At 48.8% G+C, this 18,938-nt stretch overlaps 1 protein-coding gene across 1 annotated transcript in view; it reads left to right on the top strand.

Moving 5' to 3' along the window:
- NALF2 (NALCN channel auxiliary factor 2) overlaps positions 1–7,784 on the top strand; it is a 28,260-nt gene extending 20,476 nt beyond the window's left edge. Inside the window, exons 2-3 of the mRNA XM_043897193.1 lie at positions 4,383–4,554; positions 4,915–7,784. Of these exons, the coding sequence (XP_043753128.1) occupies positions 4,383–4,554; positions 4,915–5,300 (558 nt within the window). The 3' untranslated portion in view covers positions 5,301–7,784. The remainder of the gene's footprint in view (positions 1–4,382; positions 4,555–4,914) is intronic.
- The last annotated feature ends 11,154 nt before the right edge of the window (positions 7,785–18,938 follow it).

Raw genomic sequence — 18,938 nt, 5'->3', positions numbered from 1 at the left:
CCCCATCTCCAGCCAACCCTACAGGTCTCGAACCTGGCTCTATCAGCTCTGCCCCTTCCTTGTGGATGAATGCCCAGGACCCCTGCAGCTGCCCAAGCAACACAATCCCCTCTGGCTCAGTCCTAACACTGATGAGACGAGGCAAGTGACTTAGGCCCGTCCAGGGAAGAGGGCTGCAGAGACTAAGGCAGGCTTGCTGTCCAGGTGGTCGCCCTGAAAGCCAGACTTTTCATTTGAGAAGGATCCCAGCCCCTCTTAAAGCATGTAGACCAGTGCAGCGACCTCAGCTGGCCATCTGCTGAGCCAAGGAACTGGATTACCTCTCAGCCCCTTCTTCCTCCATTCCCCTCACTAGTTCCTTGCCTGTTCCTGCCTTGCCACCCACAGGCCTGGTGTCTTCCTCAGGCAATCTGCTCGCCCACTTGTTGCCATGGTGACTCTGAGGAGTGGGGCTTGAGGGAGGGTCATCTAACTAAGGAGAAAGGCCTCCCTCCCACAGTCAGGCCACCTCTCTCCCTGCCTCATCTCCCTCAACTCCCTCCCTCTCTCCTAGGGCAGAGACAGGGAGTGCCCAGCCACCAGTGCCTGCTGTTAGGCTAATTGCAGTTGCCTGGGAGGAGGGCTGACCCTCCACTGCAGCCTCCTCACCTGGGAGCAGGAATATTGAACCAGAATCGCCCAGGGAGAATCCCGAGGGGGCCACTGAACCCCAGTGGTAGAGATCTGCGCTGTTCCACACAGTCCAGGGTGAGGATGGAGGTAGACTCTGGGTCCAGTCTATAGAGATTGGGGAAGAGGCTGTGGACAGAGAGATTTCTCTTGGAACTCTGGGGCCCACAGGATGGAGGGGGGTCTCTGAGGTCCTGAGGCCCTTAGCATTATGGATTTCCTTTTGTCTTTTCTTTCTTTCTTCCCCATATCCTTCTGCTCTTATCCCTCTTTCTTATCTCAGCTTTCCTCTGCTCCCATCTTTTTCACCTTCCATATTCCCATGCTGGCTCTTAAACCCTCTTTCTTACTCCTCCTTTCTTGCCTCTCCTCTTCACAGCCCCTCTTCCACCTCTCCTGTACCTCACCGTTATCCCCTACTCTTTCTTACCCTTCATCTTCTCTTAGCCTCACCACACCTGTTTGCCTCCCTTATACCCTCCATCTCTCACTCCCCTGCTTCCTCCCCAACCCTTTTTTTCCTATCCCTCAAGTACCACCATTTCTCCCCCTCCAACTCCCTACTCTTTGTTACCCTGTTTCTTCCTCTCCTACTCCCTTGTACTGCTGACCCCACTACCATTCTCTCCAACCCCTGAGCCCCTCTCGTACCACTCCAGCTCCCTCTTCCCCTGCCTCTTACCTTTACTTGTCGCTTTCCACCCTCCTTCCACTCCCTTCTCACTCCATTGCACAGATCTTTTATGCCAATAATTTCACTCTTAAGAGTTTATGTAAATAAAATATAACACAAGTATTCAAGAGAGATGTGTATAGACCTATTCACTGAAGCATTGTTTGTGATCGTCAAAACCTGGAAATAAATGTCCGTTTACAAGAAATAGGTACCCTTTGCACTTTATTCATACAAAACCATTCTCCATTCTTCCAACACATTGTACACTGCACTCATGTCTGTACCTTTGCTTAAGCTGTTGCCTCAGTCCAAAATGCCCTTTTGTCTCTGTCCCATCTCTGCCTTTCCCATCTAAAATCCTACTTTGAATCCCTGCTCAACTCTTATCCCCTTATTGAAATCTTTCCCAGCTTTCCTATTTGCTTCCCTCCCATGGCCAGTGATTTAATTTCTCTCATAGAAAATGTGCCATAGTTTCAAGTTAGATGAAACCAGAATTTCTCTGAGAGTAGGAACATGTCCTCATATACTTGTCTGGTTTGTTCCATTAACAGTTGTGTTTTTTTACATATATTGTACTGAGTACATAATGGTAGTAAGACACGCCTACATCTGCTTTCATGCAACTCACATTTTAGTGAGGCTGACAGAGAAAAACAAAACAAGGATGCAGACAAACTCATACTTGTGGCAAAGAAACAGTTAAGGAAAAGAATGGTGAGGGGTCATTCTCTAGCTAGAGTGGTCAGAAAGACCCGCTTTGAGGAGATAACATTTGAACTGAGGCTTCAAAGTTGAGAAGGACCCAGGCAGACCAGAAATGGGGAATCAAGAGCATATCAGGCCAAGAGAACAGTGTGTGCCAAGGCCCCAAGGTGGGAAGAAGTAGGGCATGTTCAAGGAAAAGAAAGAAAACCTCAGCGTGTGGAGCATGATGAGCTGGAAGGGAGAGGTAGAAAATGAAGTTGGAGAGACAGACAGAGGCCAAGTTATGCAGGAATTTGAAGTCTGTGGTTGAAAGTTTGGATTTTATTGTAAATGCATTGAAGGATACGAAGCAAGGCAGTAACATGATCAAATGTCATTTTGAGATCCCTCTTACTCTTGTGTAAACAGTAGATTGGAAAGAGCAAAACTGGAGGCAGCGAGGCCACATAGGAGACTGTCATACAGGTGACAGATGACAATGGCCTGCACAGAGTCGTGGACATAGAGGGAGACTTGGCATGCCTTGCTGATGGACTGTGTGTGGGAATGCCTATTAAGAGAAACATGATGGCCGACACCTAAGTTTCTGGCTTGAATATTCAGATGCATGATTGTGACACTTAACTGAAGTGGTCAAGACTTACTGGTGTGGGCAGATTTGGAGTTAAAAAAAAGAAGACAGGAACTGAATTTTAAGATTTAGAACATGTTAAATTTGAGAGGCCAGTGAGATAGCAAAGCTGTGTTCCTCAGGGGGATAATCTGCACCACAACCCACTACCACCATCCCCCACCACCACACCCCTGCCCCCACTTTGGAAAAGGCCAGTGTGGGGTTACATTGCCAAAGTCCAGGTTCACAATGGAGTTATTTGCTTTTGAGTGTAAATGTCTAATGTCTGTGTAAGAAACTCTGACCATGTTGCCCAGAGTGTGGTGGAAAGGAGTCTGGAAGCAAAATGACCTGGACCCTTGTTCCAAAGGCAGATTCCTGAGCCCTCCTCAGTCCTCTTGAAGCTGAATTGGAGGGGGCCTTCTGCCTATTGAACAAGTATCCCAGGGGATTCTGAGGCACACTGAAGTCAGAGAGCCACTGCTACAGGGAGCAACTGAAGACATGAGGACTGGATGTGGGCAGAGCTCTGGGCATCTTGTTAAAATGCAGGTGTGACTTGTCAGGTCTGGGGCAGGGCCTGGGAATCTGCACTTTTCACAAGCTCCTCAGTGATGGTGATGCAGCTGGTCCAGATCCACACTTTCAGGAGCAAGAAGTTAGATCAGTGGTTCTCAATGGGAGATGGTTTTGTGTCCCTTGCCCCCCACCCTGCTCAGGGGATATTTGGCAATAGGCAGAGACAATGGGGGGGGGGGGCGATTAGAGGATGTGACTGGCAACTGCTGGGTAGAAGCAAGGAATGCTGCTCAATATTCTACAGTGCACAGAACAGCCCACACTACAAAGAATCCTGCAGTCCAAAATGTCAGAAGTGTCACCATTGAGGAACTCTGGTCTTGACGATAGCCAAATAGTACAGAGCAGGAAACCTTTCTTAGCTAGGACCCAGTGCCCGGTAAGAGAGGGCTAGATGAGGGGCAGAAAGTAAACCTGTGAAGTGAAATGGCCAAGCAAAGTTCGAAGCAAATGAAATGTGGTGCCTGCTCCACTCCAAGGCCGAAGTCAACAGGACAGAGCATGGATTAAGTAGAGCTTGAAGGCACATCTGGTGCTTAGTAAGGCAGATTCCTGTTTTTATTAAAAAATAACCCCTCACATTTGTACTGCACTATAGAATATAAAAACATTTTCATATGTGTCATATTATTTGATCCATACAACACCTTAATGAGATAGAGCAAAGATTATCCTCTCCATCTCTTTTCTTGAGTTTAGACACTTAACACCATCAGCCAAAGAAATGTTTGCTGAATCGAATGCAAGTGAAATTTACCTCAATATAAGTAACCTCAGAGAAGTCCGGACATCTCTTGGGACCAGTTATAAAATGGTGCAGTTGGTTGGGATGACTGGTAAGACCTTTTCCAGCTCAGATACAGGAGTCATTTTGTGATTTTACCAGTGAATAAATTAAAAGTCTTCGATTACTGCAGACTGGGGACTCTGAGTTCTGGCTATGAAATGTGAGATTTTGGGGTAGGAGGTAGTGGTTTTGACCCAAACCCTTCTTCCCCAGCCCCTGGATCTTGGGGTTGGCTTAGTAAGCACACAATACCCTCCCCCAACAGACTACAGGTACACCCCTCCTCATCACTTTCCTCTGATGCCGGAAGGGGCTGGCACCTGGGCTGATGCTCTTTCCTCTCCCCACAGGCTGTCTACAAGGCCTGGCTGTGCTCAGAATACTTCAGCGTGACCCAGCAGGAATGCCAGCGCTGGGTGCCCTGCAAGCAATACTGCCTGGAGGTGCAGACCCGGTGCCCCTTTATCCTCCCTGACAATGAGGAAATGGTATACGGAGGGCTCCCTGGCTTTATCTGTACAGGTAAAGACAGGGCCCTGGGAGAGGGGGAGGCTGGGGGCCCAAGGCAGGCACCAGGTTAGGGCTGTGGTCGGGGAGGACAACAGGGAAGTTGGGTTAGGGGAAAGTTAGTGGCTGCTGGAGTGGGTAGTAAGACCCCAGGTGGGGATGGGATGAAGTAGAATAGGGCCAGGGAGTTATCCCAGAGAAACTATCTGGGGTCCCTGGGAGATAGTGTCCAGAAAGGGATTGTACTAAGGGACAGGGGGAAGAGTCTTGGGCAGGACTGCCAGAGCAGCCCCAGCTTTGACAATCACCTCTCTCAGAAAGGCATAGCCAGCAGCCCCCTTAGCACCCCACCCCGCCTTCCTTATCCATTGGCAGGGTTGCTGGATACTTCACCAAAGCGGCCAGAAACCAAGTGCTGTGACGTGCAGTGGGTCTCCTGTGAGTCGGAGAAGAAGAAGTTCAAGGAGTCTGAAGCCCCCAAAACCCACCACCAGCAATTCCACCACTCTTATTTCCACCACTACCACCAACAGTACCACCACTACCATCCCCGCCACGAGCCCCCAGGCCGTCTCGGCCACAAGCCCTCCCTGCTGCCGGTTTCTGGGGGCTCCCGCCTCAGCCCCAGCAGGATCCGGCTCTACATCCTTGTTCTCGTGCTCCTCCATACCATGGTGTCCTTCTCCAGCAGTCAGAGTGGTGGGGGACCGGGCCTGGAGGCACTGCCTGCCCTAGACGAGGGCCTGGCTCGGGAAGAGTGACCGCAGGGAGGGAGATCAGACCTCCACCACACACCGACATCAACTCCAGCTCCCCCAGGGGGAGGGGGAGGGGCCCCTCCCATGGGAGGTGTAGGACCAGGTAGGGGGCAGGGGAAATGGGGGATCACACATCACCCCCAACCAACCCCCACCCCAAAAGCAGCTCCAACAGAGCCGCCAAAGGGCCCCAGGAAACTGCAAAACTCATCCGGGAGAAAAAGGCAGGAGCAGCAGGTGCCCCCCTCCCAGGCTCCATATATGGAGCTTAGCCAAAAGAAAAGGGGAGGGCGGGTGGGGGCTGGAAATGCCCACCCCTACTGAGAGCCCTGACCCCAGGGAAGAAGGCTGCTTATCTGATCTTGGCCCTGCAGGGAATGTTGGGGGGCACAGAGGGGAGAAACTCTTTTCCCCCCTCTGCATTCCTTTTGTTGCCACGATCCTTAATTCCCTCCTGCCCATACTCCTACAGGCAATGGCAGACGATGCAGTGGCCTTCCTCCCGCTCCAGCGCCCCTTGTCCCATGGCGGAGGGGGGCCTGCCACAAGGAAGGACCAGGCTGGGACACAAGGTGTATGCAGTTGCAGCTAGGTCGGGGCCCCAGTTAAGCTGTGCCCCAGCACCCTAGGTGATAGGAATAGTGGAGGGTGGGAGTGAAGAGGAGAGAGGAACACAGAGGGCTTAAAAAGATGGCTGAATGGCCTGTCACCACCTGGCACTGGGGAGGCAGATGATCAGTGTTGAGGCAGGCTCAAGGACACCGCCCCAAATCAGAAAAGGTTGCAAAAGGAGCCCTCTGGGGAAAAGAGCACAGGGACTGGGGTCTTGGGCCTTGAAACCGAAGACTGAGGGCACATGGTCAGACTGCCACTGTCTGAAGGGCCATATCTTACAGAAGGTGCACATACTCCCAAGGGCCACTCTTGCCCTGGAGATCTTGGCCTTGGGGCCAAAGACGTTTCCATTTCTGATCTCCACGGGGAGGAGGGACTTAAGCCCAAGAGGGTCAGGCCTGGCCTGGGTCCCCAAACTCCCCCAACTCATCCTAGCCCAGGCCTCAATGAAGGAAACCCTGGTGGTGTTGCCCCAGGGCTTTCCAGAGATGAGCCTCCCCATCCCCAGCCTGTCCCCATTCCCAGCCTACCAAAGAGTATTCATCCTTTCCAATCCCTGACCCCATGGGTTACTACCCTAATTGTGGAACCACCAGACTGCTCCTCACCCTACAGCGGGCCCCCTAATCCAGCCACCCTTGCCCCTCGCTGGAGAAAGTCCAGAAACTGGCAAGAGGACCCACTGGATAAAGACAATGTGCTGCGGTCCCTTGGCCAAGAGACTTGAAGTATTTAGTCATGCTACAGTGCTGCACGAGAGAAGAGGCCTGCAGAGACCCTTGGGGGCCATCAGCCTCGTGCTGATCTCCTGGGAGTGGAAGGCCTGGGACATCTACAAACCAATAGGCACAGACAAGAAAGGGAGCCACAACTATGTTTCTGGGACAGGCCAAGTGGCTTTCGGTGCCAGAAGGGCCTGTGTCTGGGATGAGATGCCAGTGAGTTAAGGCAGGGGGTGGGGAGTGGTGGACCTGGAACTGCATTAGGCAAAACAAAGAAGGGGACAGCTGGAACCAGTTGGCTGAGGGATAAATAAGAGACCTCAGTAGTAGAGAGGGAATCATTCAGGGGCCTCATCAGGGTCCCCAAATAGGCTTTGTGAGGCTGCAGAGTCCTTCCACACCAGGTTTCTCATTTCTCACAGCGTGTCCCCCCACCCACCCCCAGCCCTGTGCCCTGGCCACACGCTCCCTGTTGGACCTTCAGCATTTCAGGCCTAGCCACATACCCCATCTCTAGAGTGCTCTTTTCAGCTGGGGAGGGTAAGAGGTGCTGGCTCCTTTCCAGAGATGCTTCTGTAGACGTGAGAGACCCTAGGTACTGCCTTCTAATTCCTGCATCCTCAAGAGGGGCAAAGGGACTGGGAAGTAAAGGGGGGGCCTTAGGGCCCCAGGAAATGGACCCTTGGAGACTCCCACCCCACTTCCCCCTCACCAAGTGCCCAGGAGACCCCTGGCTCAGACCAGCCCAGGGCCTTGCCCAGTGGCAGGGGAAAGGGGCACCTCACTCCACTTCGAAGTCATTTGACTGTCCCCATCCACCCCACTGCCCAGATCTTCCACCACCCCTTCAGTTGCCTCTGCCCTTCGTCACAGGCAGCGGAGCTGGGCAGCTTTCTTACGCCATTTTCTACACTGTGCTTCATGAGTAGGACTTTCTTGCACTAGTTCCTATGACTGAGTCTCCAAGTCGGATTCCTAGTAGTCCCCCTCCCTCACCTGGCTATGACTCACTTGTTGCCCTACCCCTGCCTCTGTGTTTCGGTGAGAGTCTGTATGTGTACCGCTTTCTGTTTTGTTGCATTGTGGGGCAGAGGCCTCTCTGCTCTTGTTTAACCCCATAAAGAAATAAATGGTAAAGAGTTGATGATAACCCTCCCTTCATGGTTTTCTTCCATGGCGTCAAAATTGCCCGAGGAAAAAGTCTGTGGCTTGGAGAGGAGGCGGGACCAGGAGATGCTGACCCCTCTGCCCTGCTGCTTGTCGGCTCAAGTCTCAGAAAAAAAGAGTAACCTCTGTAGCAGGCCATTCGAGAGAAGGAAGTCCAAATTCAACCTCCAGCAGGGATCAGGCAGATAAGTGTGAGCGAAGGAAGTGGACCAGGCTGGGCTGAAGTACAGACACACCAAGGCTGGAAGTGGTGACAAGTGCAGGGTGTAGGCATCTACATGGACAGCTCAAGTCAAGGATTGACTTGTGGGAATATGGGCCCAATGTTGACAGGTCATCTCATTCTTCAAGGGACATCAAGACTTGAGATTTTTATGTGAAGCCTTGAATGTTGAAATGTTGGCTCAAGTCTAAAACAAACAAACAAACCCACATACCTCTCTGTGGGCTAAATATGCAGGCCCCACATGGCCTAGGGATTAGCAGTTTTTCACCTTCATGGCAGCCTTTGTTTTTAGTCTCCCAGCCTCATCTCTCCCACACCACCTCACCAGGCCCATCTTCCCATCCCAGGTGGGAAAGCGCTCAGGTAGCAGAGGAGAGGCGGCAGACAGAGCCCTCTGCCACAGCCACATTCTCACATACCTAGGATAGGGGAGAGTGTGACCTGGGAGGGAATCTTGGCATCCTCACTGAGCTGCCGAATTTCTTCACTGAGAAAACCCAAGTCCCCCAACTCCCCCAGAAAGCAGCAGAGCACGGAGTTTAGGGCGCAGTCTCTGGACCCCGACTGTATGAGTTCACAACTTGGCATGAATTCCTTGACTTCCTTGAGCCTTAGTGTCCTTATCTAGCCTGGTTATTGTGAAAGTTAGATGATAGACATCAAGGGCTCTGCACAACAGCTGGCATGAAGGAGCTGCTGAACTATGGGTCATTATTATTGTCATCAGTCTCTTAATCTTTCAACTCTTTCCTTGAACTCCACCTAAAACAGTCACCAAGTTCTATCAATTCTTCCTGTATGATGTATCAAATCCTTCCCCTCTTTCCCACCCCTGCCTCCCCACGTAGCCACTTCAGGCCCTCTGCAAATTTTGCTTGGTCTACTACAATACCTCCCAACTAATCTCTTGTTCAATTACTCCGATTCTGATCCATCTTCCCCAGCACTACATGCTTTGGCATTTAGGAGGCACACTATAAATATTTTGTGAAAGAACTGCTGTGGTAAAGTACACATCTAATCTTCCCAAAGAGAACATATTATACCTATGATCAAAAACATCAGATGGCTCCACATTGCCTGTAGAATCAAGTTTAAACTTCCTAGCAAGACTTTCAAGGCTCTTTGAATTCTGATTCCCATCCAACCAGTCTGAGACTGTCAAGCACTCCCATCCCATACACCTTCACTGAATGAGCTCTGCACCTTCTCACCTCTTGTCCTTGGCTCACATGGCTTCTTGTGACCAGGATGTCCTCTCTCCATCTCTACCCATCACTGCCTTAGCTAGTTTTCAAAGTCCAGCTCAAATGCCACCTCTGCTACAAAGATTTCCTTATTCCCCTTCTCCCAGGCTAAACACTCTATTCTCCTCTTCTGTACTTCTACACCACTTTGTACCTGAATCATGGTACTTATCACATCCTGCCTGTATTCGACTTAGTCATTCTTTCATTCAAAACATACCTATCAAGGAATTACGATAAGTCAAGTACTATGCTATGTGCTGGGAATACGGCAGTAACAAGACATAGACATGTTATTGGTCCACAAGATAACATGATGTCATGTGCTCAGCAACCATAACATACTTACTATAACATTCAAGTTTTTGTCTCACCATATGTCCATGAGGCAGCCAGGCTCTCTTGACCAAAGCACAGGAAAGTAAGGCAAGAGACTGGGGGAGGCTATGTACCCACAGTGCCAAGAGAGTAAAGGGCACAACGGCTTTGCCAAAGAAGTGACCCTACCAGCCCTACCAGCCCTTTGACTCCTGGATTTTGCCCTGCAGCTGCTCCTTCATCCCGGGCCTGGGCCCTGGTGCACTCCCTTCAGAGCAGTCCAACTGCAGGCAGCCTCAGTCTCTTACAGTCTCAGCATGTGCAGGAGAGGTGGCAGCAGTCACACCCCTGGCCATGCTACAGAATCACCTGGAGAATTTCCACTCTGGTCTCACCAGCAGAGATTCGGATTGAATTAGTCCAGGTTGGGGTCCCAGCTTCAGTATTGTTTAACAAACTCTACAGGAGGTTCTAATGTGCAGCCAGGCATGCCAATCACAGGATGAAGAGATGATTGGGGCTACATGAAGTCCTTGTTATTCTCAGATAAGTGGTGCTAGAAAAAGGCCTCTTACAATGAGTCCATTTGAAGTGGTGACCAATATTTCACAACAGAGAAGGGGAAAAGGAGGAAAAGGTTTGACTGTGACTTTATCTTGGAAAATAAAATGAAATGGTGAGAAACATTTTTATTTAAATTTAAAAAGTGTAAATAATTGCAAATATGCACTCATTCTTTGAACAAAGAATGAATCAATCATTGGGGGATGACAGTCTTCCTGACCAAAGTGCATGACAACACAATATTGACTTTTGCCACACAATCATAAAGTTTTGTTTTGTTTTTCCAAAATTAGAGGCTTCTTCAGTTATCCCTAGGACCTCCTGTAATCCTTTAAGAGTTAAATCATTCTCTTTGAAGCCTTGATCCCGTCATTACCCAGGTCAATTTTCTTTTCTGACAGTGGTAGTGACTGGTCTATCTCTGCCAAATCCCATTTTCAAGGACCTTACATGACGTTAGAGATTGTCTTCTATGTCACTCTCATTGTCTTCATGAAACCCTGAATCTTTTTCAAGACCTGCAGTTTCACTCTGAAATTTATTAGCATTGCATAATACTAGCAATTAACAAGAGGCTGAAAAAGACCTTAGCATAATGGGTTTGGATAAACAGTATTAGGCTATGAAATGGGGGCAGAAGGACTTATGTGTAGGACTCAATTAGTGAATATTTAGTGCTAATAACGATTTTGCCTTTCATAAAGTCACTTTTCCTTTTTGGGCTTTTAATCTACTTATCTATAACATGAAGGAATAGGGTTAGGTGTTTTTTAAAAAAACTAAATAAATTTTTTACAAATTAAATAAATTAACATATGAAGTAGTATATGTGATAGCGTTAAGTGCAGTGTCTGGCGCAGAGGAAGAACTCAAAATCCCTGCTTTTCCTTCCCTCCAAAAACATTCTTAGATTCTTTTAGGAGATACTGAGGGACAAAGGAAAAAGGGAGATATGCATCAGAGTAATTAGAAAGGAGACCCAGAACTTCTGCCCTAGGCCAAAGTTTCTATCTTATTATGATTCCCTCCTGTCACAGTCTCTGCGGAGGGTCACAGAGATCTAGTCACTAAACACTAAGCACTGATTAGATTTAGGGGTGTAGAGTGGGAGTTCAAAGATCACTCAGATAGGGAATGTGCCCTCAAGAAACTTCTGGGTTGGTCAGGGAGAAAACACATGAACAGAAATCACTCAAAAATACCTCTAGAAAAAAAACAAAAAAAAAAAAAAGAAATACCTTTAGAATCCGACAATTTCTCCCACCTCCATTGTCACCACCTAGACCAGGCCACCATCAACTCACTTCTGGACCTCTGCAATGACTTCTTAAATGGTCTCCCTGCTTCCAACTTGGCATCCCACCCCTCCCCCCAACATACACACATAGTCCACCCATAGTGATCTTCCAAAAATGCAAATCAGACCATGTCTTTCCCCTGCTAAAACATTCCAGTAGTTTCCCACACTAATCAATGGGAAACCCCTTACCATGACCCACAGAGCCCTACATATCCTGTCACTTGCCTACCTCCAATCACCCAATACACTCCCTTTAGTATCCTTCAGTCACTGTGCCTTATTTCTTTTCCTCTGATATACTAAGCCTGTTTCTGTCTCAAGACCTTTCTGTGTGTCCTTCTCAGCTTGAAATGTTCTTCCCTTAGATTTTTTTTTTCCTTCCCTTAGATTTTTGCATTACTGACTCTTTCTTGTAATCGGATCTAAGCTCACATGTCACTTTCTCAGAAAGGCCTTTCCTGACTCTTCTAGGTATGGTACTGCCCTTCTTGCCCCCAGACACTGCATCATACCACTTGTTTCTCCATGATCAAGTGTTGGTAACTATTTGAAATGATCTGTTTATACATCATCTTTCTTGTTCATTGCCTCTCTTTCATTTGAATGTAAACTCTGAGTAAACAAGAGTTTTCTGTCTACTCCCTGCCTCCCCAGTGCCTTAGAAAAGCTTCACTACCTGAATGGATATTAATGCAGGTGAGTGGTTCATCTGGGTAAGAGTGAGTGGTGCTTGGATGTGTGGAGTGCATGGCAAAGGATGAAGACTGAAACACAGCTTGAGGTCAAAATATGGAAGGTCTTGAAGGTCACGCTAAGAAATTTGAACTTTATACGGAGGCCCACGGGGACCACGGAAGATGGTTGAGATTAAGAGGAGTATTATCAGCTGACCTGAAGAAAGATTCATTTAGTGCCACCTGCCGGGTGGATTGGTGAGCGAAGCGAATGGGGGCCCTGGTCCACTCAGCTCCCCCCACTCTTCTGGGACCACTCAAGAGCCCTAACTGCCGTTCCCCGACACTGGCCGCTGGGTGGCGCTGTGGTTCCTCCTACCCGGGCAGGAGGCGCCAGGGAGGCGGAGGCGCAACCGCCGAACCGGGCCTTGGCGCGGGGGGTCCGTCGGCGCCTGCCCAGCGGGCTCTTCCTAGTCCGCCTAGTTCTCCCTCCTCCGCGCTGCTCCACGTCCAGGCCCGTCCCGCCCCAGCCCCCATCCTCACCCCCATCCCACCCCCACCCCAGCCCCGGGGGCCCCTTCTGCCTCTGGCGCTCCTCGGCTTTCCGACCCGCCAGGCCAAAGTGGGGCCAGAGGCGGGCGGGCCAGAGGCTGGGGGCCAAGCGGAATGCAGGGGCTCGTGGGGTCCCGGGGGCGCCCTCCCTTTTCAGCGCATTCGGTCTTCAAGTCTCCCTGGACCCCAGGGACGAGATAGAGCTCCCGCGGCCACCGCCCTGAGCTGCCCCGCCACCCAGTCCAGCCAGACCCGAATTAAAGCGGTATCAGGGATGCAGGGATAGCCTTTTGATGAAAAGAGGCCCCAGTTATGAAAGGGCCAATTCCTCATTTGTGTTAACAGCCCTGCTTTACACCTCGGCCCCCTGAAACTAGAAGTCATTCATCTGGGACTCCTCCTTTGGCCCTTCTACTCCCCTACTATAGGCCCAGATATCTGATAACTCTATGTATATTATATATCCTAAACTGATCCTGCCATTCTTGTCTGCCCAGTGCCTCGTTACCTCCCGACAGGCCTCCCTGCCTCCAGCCTCCTGCCCCTGCAGCCCAGACTTCTTGCACAGGACTAGGAGCCTCCTGGAGCACCAGTCTGGCATCCTGCCCATATAATGGCTCCCATCGCTTGGAAAAATGGAAAGCTGGCGTTCAAGACCCTCCACTGACCTCACTGTTTTGGCCTCTCCTCAACTTACATCTAGAGTAAAAGCCCTACCCCTGGTATGCTGCCCTGAGTAGAAGAGGAACTAGAAGGGGAAGTGAACACAGTGGGAGGCTCTGTGGGGCTCTGTACAGGGCTCCATAGGCATCTGTTTGAACAGCTTTAGCTCATGATCACACTGTCACAGCTGGAGAGGTGCAGAGAACGGAGCACCTGCCTCCCTTAGAGCAGCAGTCCCCAAACTTTTTGGCACCAGGGACTGGTTTCGTGGAAGATAATTTTTTCCATGGATCAGAGGTGGAGGGGGATGGTTTGGGGATGATTCAAGTGCATTATATTTATTGTGCACTTTATTTCCATTATTATTACATCAGCTCCCCCTCAGATCATCAGGCATTAGAAACTAGAGGGTGGGAACCACTGCCCTAGAGCATGAGAACATATCCATGTTTATTCCTTTGCCCCCTCTCTTTGTCTCCTTTGTCCCATGGATCTGTTCTACTCTCCTGCCATCTCCCTGTCCCCCTTCCCAACCACATTGCCCACTCCTTTATGCCCCCTCCTACAGATCCATGAGGCTTTTTTTCAACAAGGGCACACCATCCTTTCACAAAGTGGTTGATGACATGCATGACCAGGTTTCTCCATGATGTTCAGTCTCACTTTCAGCAGTTTTTTCTTGAGTAACTTAATATTCACAGATGCTAAGACTATAGGGAGCTCTTCGTGAGTAAAGGCTGCTGCTGCTGCTGCTAAGTCACTTCAGTCGTGTCCGACTCTGTGCCACCCCATAGATGGCAGCCCACCAGGCACCCCCGTCCCTGGGATTCTCCAGGCAAGAACACTGGAGTGGGTTGCCATTTCCTTCTCCAGAGTAAAGGCTAGAGATGCGTATATTGAACTTAGCCTTGTTGAACCTGGCACATAAACATGGGAATTAACAAGGAAAAGCATACAAGTGAACAGGAAAACTGGCAAAGGCAGATGTATTGGCAAACAAAACACTAATGGTTAATTCTAGGCTGCCCTGTGCCCTTGAAATCTGTGCCCAGAGTTAGATATGGCTCATTCATGGTCTTAAAAATGGCCTGATAGATGAAAGAGCTTGGGATCAAAAACATAATCCTGAGAAGAGTGGGATAAGAGTAGGCAGCTCATCTTCCCTTACTCCATCTCAGGGTAGCTTCCCCAAAGAAATGACAGCTTTCTGTTCCCCAAACAAGCTCTACTGCTAAAAATACCCTCTTCCATTTGCACTGAACATGTACACACAGTGTCTTGCGCTCCTCACAATAACCCTGTGCATTAGGTATTATCATTTTGAGTTTACAGATGAAGAAACTGAGTCTCAGAGAGGCTACAAGCCCCACCCTCACACCTACCATCCTCCAAAGAAAGAAAACCATAAATAAAATGCAGAGCAAAAGGCCAGGACTAGAAGCCAAGAATTCCACCTCCCAGACCAGTGCCAGCACCCTTTTACCCACAATTTGGTGACCTACTGAGGACCCAAAGGTAAGACAGCCGGCCCAAGCCCTGGACCATCACTCTGTTTTCAAGAGTGGTTGAAAATGCAGGCAGTTTGAGTGAAGTAGAGGAAGGGGCTTTTACCTGGATCCTGGGCTATGCTGACACCCACCCTGGCTCTGAATGATGACAGGAGAGCTTAGTGAAACATTAAGGTTTACAGGACCAACAAAGCAAGAACCAGTCTTGCCAGACAGCCTCTAAAGCCAAGGTCTCCAATCAGAGGCTTCCAAAGACATTTTGTTCAGTTTGGCACTGTTGGTCTGTGCAGTGCTTAAATTTGACTTTGGTTCCCTCAATAAGAGGTTTAATAAGAATGTTAAATGAAAGTTCAGTGAGAATATAGTCATTAAGAGCATGGCCCAGTTTTGCCTCCTGACTCTGCCCGTTGTTCTGTATTACTCTGGGAAGGTTACTTAAAACTCTCTGTGCCTCCACTTTGCTCATCTGTGAAATGGAGATACACCATAGCCCTCTACCTCATAGATCTACAGCAGTTTTTGAGTTAGGATATCTAAAGCACCTAGAAGAGTGTCTGATATGTAGTAACTGCTATATGCATGTTTGCTGTTACTATTACTATTTTTATTGTCTATAAATTGAGGAGTGTTCACATAAAATCCTTATTTTCTCTTCTTAAAATGTCAGCAGTTCTGATAGTACTGGGGCCCCATTGCCTGCTGGAACAGAATTGGCCCTCTTCAGATGGAGTGCACCGTTGCTTAGTAAACCACTTGGCAAAGTCACTACTACAGTGATTATTCCACGTCCAAGTGTACTTAAGTTAGTTTCACTCTGCTCCTTCCTGCCTGGGCCACTTCATCTACTCTGGTTGGCTTGGCTTTACTCAGCCTCTATGGAGTCCAGGTTTGGGCTGCCTCCTTGGCACCTAGAAGTGAAGCCTTCTGAGCATTTCAGCTGAAGTGAAAACGGATTGGCAAGAGCAATGACCAGAAGACCAGGACTTAAAAACCATACTTCTCCAAAAACATTTCTCCCAGTCATCTGGGAGAGAGGGAGCTCCAAAGTGGGCAAAGTACTTGCATCTGAGTTGGGCACCCTCCCAACCAAGGTACCCCTCCTTTACCCAACCAAAGGTCCCCAGTTCAATCCAACAGACTTCTTTCTTTTACCTTTTTCTCTTTTAAAATTTGCATGAAGCCTTGGGCCAGTGTAAAGGTACAGAGGTACTGGAGAAGCAAGGTAAAGGAGACAGAGCACCTGCCTTCTAGAGACTCGCAGTATAGATTCTGAAAAAGTCTGAGTTGAAAGGACTCTGGAGAGGTAACTGAGGTGATGATGGCTTTCCCTCAGAGTTCTGTGCAGGCCTCAGGCTTTAGAGATGTGCTTTAGGTGTTCTGCAAACACTGGATGTGTTGGTAGATATCAGACAGTAACCCTTTATTTCAGATCACTAATTTAATCAAAGTTGCCCTGTAATTCAGATTGGTTTACATTCTAATAAGGTAAATGAGATAAATTTGAACTCAATAAAAAAGTGGGAAAGTGGAGGAAGTGTTAATTCTTTAGTTGTGTATGACTCTTTGCGATCCCATTGACTGTAGCCTTCCAGACTCCTTAGTCTATGGGATTCTCCAGGCAAGAATACGGGAGTAGGTAGCCATTCCCTTCTTCAGGGGATCTTCCCAACCCAGGGATCGAACTCAGGTCTCCTGCATTGCAGATTCCTTGCTGACTAAGCCACCAAGGAAGCCTATTAAACACATTTTTATTCACAAAGTGCTGCTTTGATCTGTTTTATATAGTAGGGTTCTGTGTAAGAGTTCATGAAAAGTGGGAAGGTTCAGCTGCTTTAAAAGGTTCTTGTATGACAGAAAAGGAAATAGATCTAGAGGAAAGGAAAAGACTTACCTAAGGTCACCCAGCCTGGTCCAGAAGCAGGGCCCCCTGCCAACCAGTACTGGGTGATGACTACTATAAGTATGGAATACAAAATCCAATTTAAGAATTGAGTTGGGTTAGGAGCATCCTTCCCTGTGGGATCTTAGCATGGCTAGAACAGATCATGGCTCCGGATACTTTGGAGCTCAACCATTTTCTCCATCATATGACTTCCTTATGGGGTCTGAGCATTCAACAAGCCCCAGGTGTAGGCTTCTTTCTGTCAGAGGCACCACCCTCCTGCTTGCTCTGTTTTCTGGGGCATCCTGAGGTTCCTTCAAGCCAGAGCCTGGGCTAGGAAAGCCAAAGTTTATTACTTGTTCAATATAGCCTGACTCCCAAAGGCTGGATCTGAGCGCTGAGCCTCTTGCCTACCCTTCATTGGAGCTTGCAGCCCTTGCCATGTTCCTGCTCGTTCCACACCCTTCCTCCCAGGCGTTGGACCCCTTCAACGCTCACTTGCTGGCAGACGTTCCTATGGACCCTCCCCTTTAGTCACCACTCCCCCTGAAACCACTACTGCTGCCTCAGAGCTCCTGCCTTTTATCTTGCCCCAGAAGCTGAGCCCTCTGGTCCCTTAATTGTTTGGGTTGCGCTTTTCTGAACTCGCTCCAATTGAGCTCTATAAATTGAAGATAATTGGACTGTCTCGTTCAGGTTATGAGTCCCTGGGGCAGTGTCTTCTGGGTCTGGTACAGCCCTGCCCAGAAAAGGTGGGAGCCAAGGGGAGGGGCACAGGGGAGACCAGCCTAGGGGTCTGGCTCAGATCCCTGGGGAGAAAGCAGAGGGTCAAGGTACAGACATTCCTCCACCTGCTAAGCTTTGCAACCTCAATATGCCTGCCCTGTTCCTCCCAGGCCAGTAACTGTGTGAGAAGCCAACCCTTCACCACCAATGATGTTGGCAGCAGTTGTGTGCTATATAAAATTGTTTTTCAAATACTGTCCAAGAAGTTCTAAAATTCTACACAAAAGATCCTCCTTGGAGGACTCCTGAGTGAGTCACCAGTGAAGAGGTAGAAGCTTATAGGAGGAAACCCAGATTGAGAAGAACCCTGGGCAACTTGCCCCTCAGTGAAAGTGCTCCATTCCATACAATAACATCTTTCCAGGTAAGTTGATGCTGCCACCTATCTTGGAAGGTTGACTTGGCCACATCCAAGGTATCCAGGGAGATGGGATTTATTGTTGCTCTAAGAGGTGGTTACAGTAAGGATTGAGGGGCTAAAGTGATACTGTTTGGCTCTACACTCATGACTCCCTTTCTGCCCATCATCTCATGATGTCATATTGTCATGATGCTGCAGTAAGCCAGGACACATCCTAGAGCATCCCTCTGGCCATTATCCCTGGGTGTGGGACATGCTCACTCCCCACCACTACCAAGATTGTGCTCCAATGGCTCATCCCCCTGCACTTCCCACTGTGTCAAAACCTTCCCATTGCTGTCCAATTCCTGAAGGTAAGAGAACCCACATCATATCTTCAGAGCCTGGCACAAAGTAAATGTCTGTTGAATAAATGAATGTGAGTTAATGAATGCAGGATTATAGTCTGAATTCTTCCATGCTTTACACCTTGACAGAATCTATCTCCTTCCTTCTTTTGTGAGTCTAACATCATAGCATTTCCTCAGAGGAAGTGACAAGGGGACATATTGCCTGTCCTCTTGTCTCCAGTTGGGACTGTAACTATATGCTCCCAAGTAGAAGGTCTTTTAGGGTTTCCACGGCTGAAAGGGAAGCAGCTGGGCTGTGGTTGAAAGAGCACTCAAGCTCGGAATCAGAAGTCCTGTTATGAGATCATTGTTCTTGCACTCACTAGCTAGAACTAAATTGCAAGAGAAGAAATGAGGCTGGAAAGTAGGAATAGGCTTTGTGCATCACTTGAGAGAGAATTTGGACCTCCATTCATTCAACAAAACTTTACTGAAGATCTGATCACTCTGGGTGCTGGGTGAAGCAATCATTGAGGAGCAAGACAATAGACAAGGGGACAAATTAGAAGGCCATATCATTAGTTATGGCAAAATGTAAAGATTGAAAGTGATAGGAGCAGAGAGCACTAGAAACACTGAAGAGCTATTTAGGAAGTAAAATTGATAGGATTTAAGGGAGAGAGGACAGTCTAGACAACTACACTACACCTGGGTTTTTGTTGTGAGA

The sequence above is a fragment of the Cervus elaphus genome, chromosome X (genome assembly GCF_910594005.1).
Source record: "Cervus elaphus chromosome X, mCerEla1.1, whole genome shotgun sequence".
Taxonomy (NCBI): domain Eukaryota; kingdom Metazoa; phylum Chordata; class Mammalia; order Artiodactyla; family Cervidae; genus Cervus; species Cervus elaphus.
This window is presented reverse-complemented; position numbering and strand designations above follow the sequence as displayed.